Source organism: Corythoichthys intestinalis, chromosome 3 (genome assembly GCF_030265065.1).
Source record: "Corythoichthys intestinalis isolate RoL2023-P3 chromosome 3, ASM3026506v1, whole genome shotgun sequence".
NCBI classification, from domain to species: domain Eukaryota; kingdom Metazoa; phylum Chordata; class Actinopteri; order Syngnathiformes; family Syngnathidae; genus Corythoichthys; species Corythoichthys intestinalis.
The window spans coordinates 65,298,258-65,315,042 of NC_080397.1; the positions used below are offsets into that span (position 1 = coordinate 65,298,258).

Below are 16,785 nucleotides of genomic sequence, written 5' to 3' on the forward strand. Positions count from 1 at the left end.
ATTAACGCATGCGCTGCACGACCCACTCACGCATTGTAACGTTCAATCTATAAAGGCGCCGTTTTACCTATATATAGCGCTAAAAGGCAGCGTATAATGAGTAGAGAGAATTTTGACAGCCTTTGGAGCCTTTTTTTATTTGGCTAAAGCCTTACAATCCCTCTCTTAGCAATTAAAAATAGCTTAGTAGTTGATCATTTACTTGACACCCTATGTTCTTTCCCAACGCAGAGAAGATATATCAATTGGTGCCCCTACGCACAGTCATGGTTGCACTTCCCATCATGCATTTGGGCAGAACAGTTAAATGGCTGCAGTATCATTTACTGAAAGCTCAACAAATACACTGGATGGCAATATTTAGTCACAATATACAAAGTCACATTTATCCTTTAAGAATTACAAGTCTTTCTATCCGTGGATCCCTCTCACAGAAGAATGTTAATAATATAAATGCCATCTTGAGGATTTATTGTCATAATAAACAAATACAGTACTTATGTACTGTATGTTGAATGTATATATTCGTCTGCGTTTTATTCATTTTTTTCTTAATGCATTGCCAAAATGTATATGATCGGGAAAAATTATCGGGAATGATTGGAATTGAATCGGGAGCAAAAAAAAAGCAATCGGATTGGGAAATATCGGGATCGGCAGATACTCAAACTAAAATGATCGGGATCGGATCGGGAGCAAAAAAACATGATCGGAACAACCCTAATTATTACTATTTGGAAATCGAAACGAGCATATATCTGGTTTTCCTTGGCCAAATAAAAACTGAGATAGAGGTTGAAATCCGCACTTTCGAGTCATGTTGAGAGCAGCGCTCAATATCAAAAGTGCTAAAGACCACATGATTGAGCAGGCTGGCGTGAAGCTAGAACGGCAAGCTTGCGTCCGATTAGTATAATGGAGTCATGTGATTATTTTTGCGACGTCTCATTGAGCCCGTTGCAATATGCAATAATTCCATTTATCGCGCGATAAATAAAAATGAAGGCGGTAATTTTTCCGCTGCGATTTATCGCCTTGCGTGCAAGTGCGCGCGCGCGTGCGGCAGACGTGCTGTTAGAAGTTCAGATTCCTTGTTACCAACTGCGCAAAATGCATTTTCGTTCCAGGTCCGGCAAAAACTAGCACCGGAGCCAATCGTTCCCATTATATCCTGTTGTTCAACGTATACCGGCCGCGTCAGTGCTCCGGGGTGACTGTGGACCATCTACGGCGCCCCGGTGTTGTTGTCGTGTGGGCGCTCCCGTCAGGAGTGACATTTCACGCGGGGCGGCTATTTTTCAGCACAATGCCGGATATTTACAAAGAAGTCCGCCAAAACATTGTTACCGACTAGGCTGCTACGAACAACCTCGCTTTGACAACGAACAGCTGAATGAAATTAAGAGCGCTGTGTCATATGCTGGTGTTGTGTAGTAACGAGCAGACGTGACTTCAGCGGCGCTTGCTAACTTTTTTAATGCGCGCACACACTAGATATCAAGAAATGGAAAACTAGATGTGCTACGTCCCATGCCATTGGTTACGTGAGCACAGAGTGATTATGGGACACGTAGTCCATATACTACATCGATGAATTCTAAACTGTCATGTCTGAATGGAAGTTGAGAAGGCCAAATTAATCCATACCAGTGACTATAAATAATGTTGCAAATAGTGTTAATTCAGTACGTGACACAGATGGATTCGGACCACAAATAGGATGTCTTGCTCATGTAGTAAACCTAGCTGCTAAGAGAGCTGTAGCAATCAACAGTGTGCCTCGCCTCACTTTACAAACAGTAAAGATTGTTCTCAGCACTTTAATACAAAAGTTTTTCAGATCAGTAAGAGGTAAGCACATAAATATTATGCACTAAAATGCATGTTTATATGATGGCAATTAAATTTTTGCTCGTTAGCCAAAAAAAAAAAATATATATATATATATATATATATATATAATTTTTTTTTTTACAGAGCATTAAATGTATTGAATCGGATTGAAAATAGTGTCCCCCGTATCAAGAATCGTACCGAACCGTGACTTAACTGTATCGTTGCATCCCTATGGAACACCATTGCAGAAGCTATGACGGAAAAAGTTTTAATTTGCCTAAATGCTTGTTATTAAGTGCATTTTTTTTTTTTTTTTTTTGTGAACACATTTTATTTATTCTGTGTTTCTGTGCGGTATCAATATTGTTGTTTTTTACTTAAGAGGCATGGTCTATTGTTTTGAGTTGTGATTTCAAAAGTATTTTTGAATTTATCTATTAGTATATACTGTATTCTCACTGTGTTATTGTAAATTGGTTAAAAAAAATTGGGGGGGGGGGGGGGGGGCAAATAATATCGCATACCGCAATAATTTATGAGAATAATTATCGCACACTAAAATTTGTTATCGCGACCGGCCTACGTCTCATTGGTGAAATCGGTAGAGCTACTACTACAGCTATTACAGCTTCTCGGCATCGCTGGAAAAAACAATAATCTAATCAATAATCTCTTGTTTATTTAGCACCTTTGGATAGCTTTGAGGCTCCAACTGAATGTAATAGAGTGCTTATTCACCACCACAAAAGCCTCGGGAGCAAAATAGTGTGTGTGTGTGTGTGTGTGTGGGGGGGGGGGGGGGGGTGTCAAGTCATCAGCCAATCAAATTTGCGTTTGAGGGGGGAAAAATGGACTAGCACATTCAGCAAGTCAAAAGGGGTCAATGTAAGTCTGAACATATTGAAAGTATAGTAATTCACTTAATAATGGTAGGGTTAATTCTGTCCTCACAACATGGGATGACAATTTAAATTACGTATGTAATTGAAGTCATTATATAATGCAAATAAGGTTGCGTAAAAGTTGGTGGGGACAATTTAAGTATCCTGAAAAGTTGGTCGTGATATGTCCCTACTCTTCCTATGCAAACCTACGCCCTTGGATCATTGTCATGCTGAAAAACCCAGCCACGTCTCATCTTCAACGCCCATGCTGACGGGAGGAGATTTTCACTCAAAATCTCTCGATACATGGCCCCACTAATTCTTCCCTTTACACCAGGGGTCGGCAACCTATGACACACGTGTCAGCACTGGCACGCGAAGGGTTAACTATTGACACGCGAGTGCATGGCAAAATTTAAAAAATTTAAAAAATTTTAAAATGTGCCTATTCGCCTGAAATTTACCCCCGAAACACACAGAGTCCGTCGCGCTACTTTAAGCTCTGTACCGAATGACGCAACAAATACGTTTGTATTATAGTCAATACGAGGCGGTCCACATGATCTGTTCAGCTCCGCCTCTCCGGTCCGTCAAAACTAATACGTACAAGTAGGCCTGTCGCGATAACAAATTTTAGTGTGCGATAATTATTCTCATAAATTATTGCGATATGCGATATTATTGCGCCCCCCCCAATTTTTTTTTACCAATTTACAATAACACAGTGCGAATACAGTATATATTAATAGATCAAGTACACCCATTTAAACACGATAAATATTTACTCTTAAATTCAAATATACTTTTTAAGAAATCACAACTAAAAACAATAGACCCTGCCTCTTAAGTAAAAAACAACAATATTGATACCGCACAGAAACACAGAATAAATAAAATGTGTTTAAAAAAATAAAAATAAAAAATTGCACTTAATAACTTAAGCATTTAGGAAAATGAAAACATTTCCCATCATAGCTTCTGCAATGGTGTTCCATAGGGATGCAACGATACAGTTAAGTCATGGTTCGGTACGAATTTTGATACGGGGGACACGATTTTCGATCCGATTCAATACATTTAATGCTCTGCAAAAAAAATAACAACTGTATTTTTTGTTTCCTTGCCATCATATAAACATGCATTTTAGTGCATAATATTTACGTGCTTACTTCTTACTGATATGAAAAAAATTTGTATAAAAGTGCTGAGAACAATCTTTACTGTTTGTAAAGTGAGGCAGGGCACACCGTTGATTGCTACAGCTCTCTTAGCAGCCAGGTTTACAACATGAGCAAGACATACTATTTATGGTCCGAATCCATCTGTGTCACATACTGAATTAACAATATTTGCAACATTATCTATAGTCACTGTTATGGATTGATTTGGCCTTCTTAACCTCATGTGACAAATGACAGTTTAGAATTCATCGATGTAGTATATGGACTACATGTCCCATAATCACTCTGGGCTCACGTAGCCAATGGCATGGTCCGTAGCACATCTAGTTTGCCATTTCATGATATCTAGTGTGTGCGTGCGCGCAACCGCGCATTAAAAAAGTTAGCAAGTGCCGCTGGAGTCACGTCTGCTCATTACTACACCAGCATATGACGGCTTTCATAAACAGGACGAGTTTGAAGCACAGCGCTTTTAATTTCATTCAGCTGTTCGTTGTCAAAGTGAGGTTATTCGTAGCAGCCAAGTCGGTAACAATGTTTTGGAGGACTTCGTTGTAAATATCCAGCGTTGTGCCGAAAAATAGCCGCCCCGCGTGAAATGTCACTCCTGACGGGAGCGCCCACACGTCAACAACACCGGCGCGCCATAGATGGTCTACAGTCACTCCGGAGCACTGACGCGGCCGGTATACGTTGAACAATAGGATATAATGGGAACGATTGGCTCTGGCGCTAGTTTTTGCCGGACCTGGACCGAAGATGCATTTTGCGCAGTTGGTAACGAACTTTTAACAGCACGTCTGCCGCACGCGCGCACACACGTGCACGCGAGGCGATAAATCGCAGCGGAAAAAATGACCGCCTTCATTTTTATATATCGCGCGATAAATGGAATTATTGCATATTGCGACAGGCTTATTCACGACGCGAGATGGCGCCAGATTATCATTGAAGCGATGTTCTGTCATGTCAATACTCATCTACTCTCAAGTTTAACCAGTTTGCATTATTTTATTGCAAGGTTTTTCCTTATTTAGATTTGTTTCAAGACTGTTACAGAGAGACTTCACTTTGATGGTAAATGCAGTTATTGCAATAAATAAATTTCTCTTTTGATCTCCACAATTCACGTAGGTTGCCCTTTTTTACATCAAAACGGCGAATTTCGCCGAAAGGTGAGACATTTTCATGCCTGTATAAAACAATAAATAAATTTGAAACTCAAAAAACTCAACAAAAAAAATGCATGTAAAAGCCTTTTTTTTTTTGTTTGTTTGTTTGAAGCAACGTTTTTGATTGAAGTTATGTTGATTTGTGTTTGGGCCAGATTTTGGCAAGGACATATTTGTCTTTATTATTCAATCAAAAAATACCATATTGCCCTCACTATAAGACAGTGTTTTTGAATTGAAATAAGACTGAAAAAGTGGGGGTCGTCTTATTTTCGCGGTCTAGACATTATACCCATTCACGACGCTAGATGGCGCCAGATTATCATTGAAGCGATGTTCTGTCATGTCAATACTCAGCTACTCTCAAGTTTAACCAGTTTGCATTATTTTATTGCAAGGTTTTTCCTTATTTAGATTTGTTTCAAGACTATAGTTATAGAGACTTCACTTTGATGGTAAATGCAGTTATTGCAATAAATAAATTTCTCCTCTGATCTACACAATTCACGTAGGTTGCCCTTTTTTACATCAAAACGGCGAATTTCGCCGAAAGGTGAGACATTTTCATGCCTGAATTTAAAAAAAAAAAAGGCTTTGAATGTAAAAATAAATTTGAAACTCAAATAACAAAAAAAATGCATGTAAAAGCTATTTTCTTTGTTTTTTTGGGTTTTTTGGGGGGGGGATTGAAGAAGTTTTTTTTTGTTTTTTTTGATTGAAGCAACGTTTTTGATTGAAGTTATGTTGATTTGTGTTTGGGCCACATTTTGGCAAGGACATTTTTGTCTTTATTATTCAATCAAAAAATACCATATTGGCCCGAATATAAGACGGTGTTTTTGAATTGAAATAAGACTGAAAAAGTGGGGGTCGACTTATTTTCGCGGTCTAGACATTATACCCATTCACGATGCAAGATGGCGCCAGATTATCATTGAAGCGATGTTCTGTCATGTCAATACTCATCTACTCTCAAGTTTAACCAGTTTGCATTATTTTATTGCAAGGTTTTTCCTGATTTAGATTTGTTTCAAGACTGTTACAGATAGACTTCACTTTGATGGTAAATGCAGTTATTGCAATAAATAAATTTCTCTTTTGATCACCACAATTCACGTAGGTTGCACTTTTTTACATCAAAACGGCGAATTTCGCCGAAAGGTGAGACATTTTCATGCCTGTATAAAACAATAAATAAATTTGAAACTCAAAAAACTCAACAAAAAAAACGCATGTAAAAGCCTTTTTTTTTTTGTTTGTTTGTTTGAAGCAACGTTTTTGATTGAAGTTATGTTGATTTGTGTTTGGGCCAGATTTTGGCAAGGACATTTTTGTCTTTATTATTCAATCAAAAAATACCATATTGCCCTCAATATAAGACAGTGTTTTTGAATTGAAATAAGACTGAAAAAGTGGGGGTCGTCTTATTTTCGCGGTCTAGACATTATACCCATTCACGACGCTAGATGGCGCCAGATTATCATTGACGCGATGTTCTGTCATGACAATACTCAGCTACTCTCAGGTTTAACCAGTTTGCATTATTTTATTGCAAGGTTTTTCCTTATTTAGATTTGTTTCAAGACTGTTACAGATAGACTTCACTTTGATGGTAAATGCAGTTATTGCAATAAATAAATTTCTCCTCTGATCTACACAATTCACGTAGGTTGCCCTTTTTTACTTCAAAACGGCGAATTTCGCCGAAAGGTGAGACATTTTCATGCCTGAATAAAACAATAAATAAATTTGGAACTCAAAAAACTCAACAAAAAAAACGCATGTAAAAGCCTTTTTTTTTTTTTTTTTTTTTGATTGAAGCAACATTTTTGATTGAAGTTATGTTGATTTGTGTTTGGGCCACATTTTGGCAAGGACATTTTTGTCTTTATTATTCAATCAAAAAATACCATATTGGCCCGAATATAAGACGGTGTTTTTGAATTGAAATAAGACTGAAAAAGTGGGGGTCGACTTATTTTCGCGGTCTAGACATTATACCCATTCACGATGCAAGATGGCGCCAGATTATCATTGAAGCGATGTTCTGTCATGTCAATACTCATCTACTCTCAAGTTTAACCAGTTTGCATTATTTTATTGCAAGGTTTTTCCTGATTAAGATTTGTTTCAAGACTGTTACAGATAGACTTCACTTTGATGGTAAATGCAGTTATTGCAATAAATAAATTTCTCTTTTGATCACCACAATTCACGTAGGTTGCACTTTTTTACATCAAAACGGCGAATTTCGCCGAAAGGTGAGACATTTTCATGCCTGTATAAAACAATAAATAAATTTGAAACTCAAAAAACTCAACAAAAAAAACGCATGTAAAAGCCTTTTTTTGTTTGTTTGTTTGTTTGAAGCAACGTTTTTGATTGAAGTTATGTTGATTTGTGTTTGGGCCAGATTTTGGCAAGGACATTTTTGTCTTTATTATTCAATCAAAAAATACCATATTGCCCTCAATATAAGACAGTGTTTTTGAATTGAAATAAGACTGAAAAAGTGGGGGTCGTCTTATTTTCGCGGTCTAGACATTATACCCATTCACGACGCTAGATGGCGCCAGATTATCATTGACGCGATGTTCTGTCATGACAATACTCAGCTACTCTCAGGTTTAACCAGTTTGCATTATTTTATTGCAAGGTTTTTCCTTATTTAGATTTGTTTCAAGACTGTTACAGATAGACTTCACTTTGATGGTAAATGCAGTTATTGCAATAAATAAATTTCTCCTCTGATCTACACAATTCACGTAGGTTGCCCTTTTTTACTTCAAAACGGCGAATTTCGCCGAAAGGTGAGACATTTTCATGCCTGAATAAAACAATAAATAAATTTGGAACTCAAAAAACTCAACAAAAAAAACGCATGTAAAAGCCTTTTTTTTTTTTTTTTTTTGATTGAAGCAACATTTTTGATTGAAGTTATGTTGATTTGTGTTTGGGCCACATTTTGGCAAGGACATTTTTGTCTTTATTATTCAATCAAAAAATACCATATTGCCCTCAATATAAGACAGTGTTTTTGAATTGAAATAAGACTGAAAAAGTGGGGGTCGTCTTATTTTCGCGGTCTAGACATTATACCCATTCACGACGCTAGATGGCGCCAGATTATCATTGACGCGATGTTCTGTCATGACAATACTCAGCTACTCTCAGGTTTAACCAGTTTGCATTATTTTATTGCAAGGTTTTTCCTTATTTAGATTTGTTTCAAGACTGTTACAGATAGACTTCACTTTGATGGTAAATGCAGTTATTGCAATAAATAAATTTCTCCTCTGATCTACACAATTCACGTAGGTTGCCCTTTTTTACTTCAAAACGGCGAATTTCGCCGAAAGGTGAGACATTTTCATGCCTGAATAAAACAATAAATAAATTTGGAACTCAAAAAACTCAACAAAAAAAACGCATGTAAAAGCCTTTTTTTTTTTTTTTTTTTGATTGAAGCAACATTTTTGATTGAAGTTATGTTGATTTGTGTTTGGGCCACATTTTGGCAAGGACATTTTTGTCTTTATTATTCAATCAAAAAATACCATATTGCCCTCAATATAAGACAGTGTTTTTGAATTGAAATAAGACTGAAAAAGTGGGGGTCGTCTTATTTTCGCGGTCTAGACATTATACCCATTCACGACGCTAGATGGCGCCAGATTATCATTGACGCGATGTTCTGTCATGACAATACTCAGCTACTCTCAGGTTTAACCAGTTTGCATTATTTTATTGCAAGGTTTTTCCTTATTTAGATTTGTTTCAAGACTGTTACAGATAGACTTCACTTTGATGGTAAATGCAGTTATTGCAATAAATAAATTTCTCCTCTGATCTACACAATTCACGTAGGTTGCCCTTTTTTACTTCAAAACGGCGAATTTCGCCGAAAGGTGAGACATTTTCATGCCTGAATAAAACAATAAATAAATTTGGAACTCAAAAAACTCAACAAAAAAAACGCATGTAAAAGCCTTTTTTTTTTTTTTTTTTTGATTGAAGCAACATTTTTGATTGAAGTTATGTTGATTTGTGTTTGGGCCAGATTTTGGCAAGGACATTTTTGTCTTTATTATTCAATCAAAAAATACCATATTGCCCTCAATATAAGACAGTGTTTTTGAATTGAAATAAGACTGAAAAAGTGGGGGTCGTCTTATTTTCGCGGTCTAGACATTATACCCATTCACGACGCTAGATGGCGCCAGATTATCATTGACGCGATGTTCTGTCATGACAATACTCAGCTACTCTCAGGTTTAACCAGTTTGCATTATTTTATTGCAAGGTTTTTCCTTATTTAGATTTGTTTCAAGACTGTTACAGATAGACTTCACTTTGATGGTAAATGCAGTTATTGCAATAAATAAATTTCTCCTCTGATCTACACAATTCACGTAGGTTGCCCTTTTTTACTTCAAAACGGCGAATTTCGCCGAAAGGTGAGACATTTTCATGCCTGAATAAAACAATAAATAAATTTGGAACTCAAAAAACTCAACAAAAAAAACGCATGTAAAAGCCTTTTTTTTTTTTTTTTTTTGATTGAAGCAACATTTTTGATTGAAGTTATGTTGATTTGTGTTTGGGCCACATTTTGGCAAGGACATTTTTGTCTTTATTATTCAATCAAAAAATACCATATTGGCCCGAATATAAGACGGTGTTTTTGAATTGAAATAAGACTGAAAAAGTGGGGGTCGACTTATTTTCGCGGTCTAGACATTATACCCATTCACATGCACATGCAAGATGGCGCCAGATTATCATTGAAGCGATGTTCTGTCATGTCAATACTCATCTACTCTCAAGTTTAACCAGTTTGCATTATTTTATTGCAAGGTTTTTCCTGATTTAGATTTGTTTCAAGACTGTTACAGATAGACTTCACTTTGATGGTAAATGCAGTTATTGCAATAAATAAATTTCTCTTTTGATCACCACAATTCACGTAGGTTGCCCTTTTTTACATCAAAACGGCGAATTTCGCCGAAAGGTGAGACATTTTCATGCCTGTATAAAACAATAAATAAATTTGAAACTCAAAAAACTCAACAAAAAAAACGCATGTAAAAGCCTTTTTTTTTTTTTTTTTGATTGAAGCAACGTTTTTGATTGAAGTTATGTTGATTTGTGTTTGGGCCACATTTTGGCAAGGACATTTTTGTCTTTATTCAATCAAAAAATACCATATTGGCCCGAATGTAAGACAGTGTTTTTGAATTGAAATAAGACTGAAAAAGTGGGGGTCGACTTATTTTCGCGGTCTAGACATTATACCCATTCACGACGCTAGATGGCGCCAGATTATCATTGGAGCGATGTTCTGTCATGACAATACTCAGCTACTCTCAAGTTTAACCAGTTTGCATTATTTTATTGCAACGTTTTTCCTTATTTAGATTTGTTTCAAGACTACAGTTACAGATAGACTTCACTTTGATGGTAAATGCAGTTATTGCAATTTTGTTGTTTTATCACAATAGATTGGTTTATTTACATTTCAAAAACCAGAAGCCATTCATTTACCAATGTGATTGCACTTTAGTTTCGATATTTAAATATTCAGATACAGTGGTACCTCTACATACGAATTTAATTCGTTCCAGGACCTTGTTTGTAAGTCGAAATGGTCGTATGTCGAGCAGGATTTTCCCATAGGAATACATTATAATTCCATTAATTCGTTCCAAAGCCTAAAAACATACACTAAATTCTTAATAAATACTGCTGGCACTGTTACAAATGGCAATTAAACATAGAAAAACAAATAAGTTATAAATAAATAATTCAGAATAATATAAGAAGAAGAAGAAGAATTAATAATTATTCCTGAAAATAATGTAACGAATCGGATTCTAATATGGCGGACACTTTTTACTGTCCCTGAACGCACCGCGAAGGTGACGTCTCCAGTGAGATAGGTCGGTGCGGTAGAGATAATACTTTCGTTTTCCTGAGAGCAGTCAACTGCTTAAGACAATGAGCGTTTTGTGTTGGATAAGTTCTTAAATAAATGATAAAAACGTGACAAAGCTGGCGATTTCCTTGGCAATGTTACCACAATAATAATTGTCACTTTAACTTATAAATAGTGGCGAACGGTGGTCATAAGAGGACCATGGAGCTGTATTGTTGAGCCAGTTCAGGGACGCGCACCCCAAGCTCATATTTTTCTATAACTTGCATCTTCATTTCAAAGGTAAGCATCACTTTTTTCCTTGTTTCTCCAACTGTATCAACTTTTTTTGAAAACTGTGTTGATTTCTCACATAAGAAAATCCACCGTGGGTTCGTTTGCAGTGCTGTCATGTCGTCGTATTTCGAGCAACTCGTCGGATGTAGAAACAAATGGCGGCTCAAATTTTACGTCGGATGTCGAAAAGATCGTGTGTCGAAGTGATCGTATGTAGAGGTACCACTGTATTAAGATTTGAATGAGGCAAAATAACATGCTTTTTTTCTCAAATATATTGTTATAATCATTTGTTTCAGATGTACTGTTAATTATTTTCTGTATAAAAATGAATTTGTTGTTCAAAAAGTCTTTTTTTAAACTTGAGTCTTGAAAAAGAGGGGATCGTGTTATAATCAGGGCCGTCTTATATTCGGGCCGATGAGGTAAGTTGCTTAAAAAGAATCTATGTTTATAAAGAAAAATCAATCCAAAAAAAAAAAAAGAAAATTTTCAATCGTACAAAAAGTTTTTGAATGCGGAAAGATATTTGAGATTGAAAAATCTGCATTTGAACAGTTAATTTTTCATTGGAAAAGTTTTGATTAAAGCAATTCTTTTTGTATTTGGGCCATATTAAGGGTAGGACATTTGTGTCTCAATCGTTCAATCCAGGCAATTAAAGTTGCTTCGGTAAAAAAAAAAAAAAAAAAAAAAAAAAAAAAAAATCAAAGGAAAAAATCATTTGAAAAATAAAATTGCCCTCCCCTAATATTTTTTTTTAATGACAATTAAATGCAAAGCATATGACAGTCTAAGGTGTTAGTCACATGATCTGTTCAAAACATAATTTTGGCCCAATATAAACATTTTTTTGTTCATTTCATTCATTTTTGTTCCTGTTTTATTGCTTCACAATTTTCATATATATATATATACAGGAAAGTCAGTTGTGTCCTCACCATGCATGTTCGACATATCCCAATGATTCGTGAGCAAAGGCACATTTGTTGTCGATTTCGATGGCTTCTCTGATGAGGTCCAGGGCCAACCCACACAAGCTTCTCCAGTCCATGCCTCGTTTCCACTGGAGCTGTAATAATCTGCAGTAAAACAGGAATCGAGAATTAGCGTATACTTTTAACACCCTCTTAAAAGTCACATAACATCTTTTCAGCTGACACTTCACACATTCAAGTTACACAGTAAAAGAGAAGGCAAAAAAAAATCACCTTTCAGGTTATATTGCTTGGCATTACAAGGTCTCCTTATGTCCATGTGTGGACTAGGCGGAGTTTGACTTCTGGGGCAAAGGGGGGCACAACAGGTTGATGACCCCGAATCGCAGTGTCAGCAAAAAAAAAATTAACTTACAAGAATATTTATAATAAAGTTGAAAGTGAGCGTTTTTGTGTTTCCCATCATTCTTGTGGGGAATTCTAAATCAGGCTGCTGGAAGGACAGCTATACTTTTCGCCAAGATCATCATCCATTGAATATGGTACGCCCGCCGGTGTCGTGCTGAAGGAATTCGGCCGCCCGCACCAAGCCGCAGAAACGGAGACAGCCGAACAAAGTGGCGCTCTGCTGAGGCCGTCCCCAAAGAGACTGGTGGGGGCCAATATTGCGCACGTTCCCTTCCTGTGTTAACCCTTTGTACTGACTCCATGTTCCAAAAGTTTGAAGAAGGCTCACCGAAAACAAGTTGACAATTTATTCGTCGACAATGGTCAAAAAACAAGGCAAAAACAGACGACGGAGGGACAATTCTGGATCCAGGGTTGTCAAAACAACGGCTACATAGCAATGATCTGAGCAGCAAAAACATTTCCTATCTCAGTGTCCAGTCTTTTTTGAAAGCTGCAGTGGAGTGGGCCGGGCCGAAGGTGTGGCTGGGGGTTGTCTTGGGATCAACCCTCTGTGGCCGGTTTTGGGCGGTTAGGTTCGTGCGTGGCTGGGACGTGGTTGCCACAGCGACCGACGCTGGTCTTGACGTCCCAAGCGCCCGCTATCAACTTTGTTATCCTGGCTGGGCGAGACCCTACTTGTTTTAGGACAGAGCGCCCTGCTCTTTGTCCTTGGAGTAGCCGGGAGAACGGATTGCTAGAGTTGGTGCGTCAATCTTGCTTGTGACGCACACGTTGGGCTTCTGTGATAAGATGGCGTTGTGTATCTATTCTGCTTCTTTTCATCAACTCATTTGCTCCCGGAAACGTATAAATATGTTCTATTTTTAAATGCTTCACTGTCCCAAAAACGTATTTATACGTCTTTTGCATTTTTTTTTAATAAGAAGCATATAGACCCTACCCACGTGACGTCACAACTCCGCTCTCCTGACTGGTGCCGCCCACTTGTCCGGCAACACATCGTGTTGACCTGTTACGGCTACGTACATTCCTCCTATTTACGACGTTGTTTTTCTGCTCGTTAACATTAATAATCAAAATGGTGAAGGCGTGTGTGGCGGTCGGTTGCAATAACAGAGAAGATAGACGGAGAAGACGGAGAGACTTGAAGTTCTACCGGATTCCGAGAGACCCGGAGAGAAGAGAGCGAGATGGGCTGCTGCAATTCGACGAGAAAACTGGGCTCCAAACGATTACCACAGATTATGTAGTAGTCATTTTATATCTGGTAAGATGCATTTAATATATATTTAGAGGGTTTTGGGCTGACAACCACAATTAAGATCATTGCTAGGCTAATAGCCGACAACATACACGTATGTATGTAGTGAGTGCTATCGCTAAACCATATAAAATTTAAAAGCCCTAGCTCCATTGACAAATGACATGAAATACATTAGACTTGACAGTGGATGTTAGCAAGAACAAAAGATTTTGAATTGAAAATTTCGTAACTCACCTTCCGAGCACAAGATTCCTGCCAAATTTTCGTGTACGAGGACCTGTTTCACCCAACCAGCAACGTAGCATTTATAAGCCTCCAAGCTCTTAAAGTCTTTCAAACTTTCGTGAGAATAGGCTGATTTTGTGTGGACAAGATAGTTGTAAATATCAGGGTCAGGCAGAGACGGTGAAGGCAGCCGGTCAAAAATCATCGATTTAGGCATCAAATATGGATCTGGCGACTGTATAGAACGAAGCTTTTCCACATAACGCCTTTTATGCAACACATCCAGTGAGTTTACGGCATCAGAAAGCACCGGTGTTCTGCCAAAATGTCTTACATTGGCGAAACGTCCTACATTAGTCGAATTTGACACCTAAAGTACTACCGTGCGCTCTTAACTTGTTTTGTTTAGATGCATACAGGAATAAGGTACTAAAAAATGTATGCAGAAAATACTTAAATGTAGTTATATCAAATAAGGACGGTTTAAATACGCTACGTGACTAATGTGGTCAACTGCTTCAAAGCTAACACAAAAAAACACAATGGTTAAAAGTATGAGAGGGTAATACATGCAAAAAGTATCTTTGAGGCTGTGAAAAGGTTCTAAATAACTAAATAAAAACAAAAATAGTGAGTAATCATCGCCTCTAACCGATGTGCGCATGCGTGTGAATGCATGCGCAAGCGCCCTGAGCATTGTGTAGGACGTTTCGCCGCGTAGTAAGGAATGGCCGAATACCGGGTCTTCCATGAAATGCATTTTAAATTCCTTGATCAATTGAAACCAATGCTAATAGAGAGACAAAATGACGGACAAGTGGGCGGAACCATACAGCGACACGTGGCTTTATGACGTCTGTGGGTAGGCTCTATATACCTTCCAATGTATCTGAGAAACAAAGAACAGCACTCCTAACTAGAGATGTCCCAATTGATTGGCGCCGATTACGTCATTTTCAAAGTATCAGAAGCGGCAATAAAATATCGGCCATGCCTTTTGTTAATATATAAATATATAACTTTGATGTATTGCTTTCTTACTGTATTTAACATTCAGACATAATATGTTACACTCAGTCAGAGCCTGTAGTTTAGGCTTGACATAGAGATATTTAAACTATCCCATTAATGGCAGCATCTAATTTATTAATAAATGTGTCACATCAAATTGTGTAACATTTGCATAATCACTTTGGTATGATACTCAACCTGTAACAACAGTGTTAAATCTGTAAAGAGAGATCAATAGCATCGCAACATGTGTAGAGCGGATTTGCCAGCCTTTAACAGCTCATTGCCAATACACCTTGAATTATTACCCCAAGTAGAGAAGATATTTACATTGATAGCACAACACACAGTCATGGTTTTACTTCCCATCATGGTTCCACTCCCATCATGCATTGGGGCATGCCGCTATCATTTACTGAAAGCTCAACAAATACACTAGATGGCAATATTTAGTTACAATACACAAAGTCACAAGTCTTTCTATCCGTGGATCCCTCTCACAGAAACAATGTTAATAATGTAAATGCCATCTTGAGGGTTTATTGTCATAATAAACAAATACAGTACATATGTACTGTATGTTGAATGTATATATTCGTCCGAGTTTTATTCATTTTTTTCTTAATGCATTGCCAAACTGTATATGATCGGGAAAAATTATCGGGAATGATTGGAATTAAATCGGGAGCAAAAAAAAGCAATCGGATCGGGAAATATCGGGATCGGCAGATACTCAAACTAAAACGTTCGGGATCGGATCGGGAGCAAAAAATCATGATCGGAACAACACTACTCCTAACCCATTTTAAAGCAATAAAACTGGCAGTAGCGCATTTTGCAAGACCAGGCAACCCGATTCAACAGCAGTGAACGGCCGGCCGGGCAGCATTGTCAGAGCGCTGGCGGCCTGAGCCCAGGCGGCGCTCCGACCGAACAAAACAACGAGAGGACGCCTGGAAGGCCAGGCGTTGGAAGACTGCGCAAAACGAGTGAGACCTTCAGTAAAGCGGCTCGCCAAGCAGACCCCGCAGAAACGCAAAAATAATCCATCTTTGTGAGACAGACAACGATGAGGGAAAAGTTTATACGGCTGACAAGGCGACAACGGCCTCATCTCGGCAACAAACTGTCATCTCTCAGTAGTCATGTGTGAATAAATTGCTACTTTTCTATCAACAGCTCTATTTGTCTGGTTGTTCATGTAATTTTGTAAAAGGAAAACATTATTCAGATGTTTGGGATGTCACTGAAGCAAAAAATAGCCGTGTTAAAGTCAAACGTATGTTTGAAATGTATGCGTTTACAAAAGCTCATTTTCTCCATTTTTTCATCAGAAATTGGAAAATTGCTCAAACTAAGCTATTTTCTAATGCTGATTTCTAAAGAATGGAAAAAGATATGAACTTTTTTTTCTGCTGAAAAAAGAGAGTCTAATCTTTCTTTTGGTGGGTTCCATGTTTATATAGCAATGGAACAGAATTTTCTGTGGGCCTTGCAAAATCAGTCAAAATCCGGAAAAAACGGCCAGGAGCAAAGGGCCTTGCTCTGGTGAAAATGGCTGGAAGTGAATGAGTTAAACTATGGTGTGCTATTTATTATCTATTCGATGTTTTAGAGTAGTACAAACAATCCTACAGTACATATGAGAAATG

The 16,785-nt window shown here is 37.6% G+C and overlaps 1 protein-coding gene across 1 annotated transcript in view; it reads right to left on the reverse strand.

Annotated features, from left to right (window-relative positions):
* The window catches only part of LOC130913546 (mitochondrial import receptor subunit TOM70-like), a 143,902-nt gene that overhangs the window by 17,663 nt on the left and 109,454 nt on the right, over positions 1 to 16,785 (reverse strand). Inside the window, exon 13 of the mRNA XM_057832225.1 lies at positions 12,226 to 12,366. Coding sequence (XP_057688208.1) covers positions 12,226 to 12,366 — 141 coding nt within the window. The remainder of the gene's footprint in view (positions 1 to 12,225; positions 12,367 to 16,785) is intronic.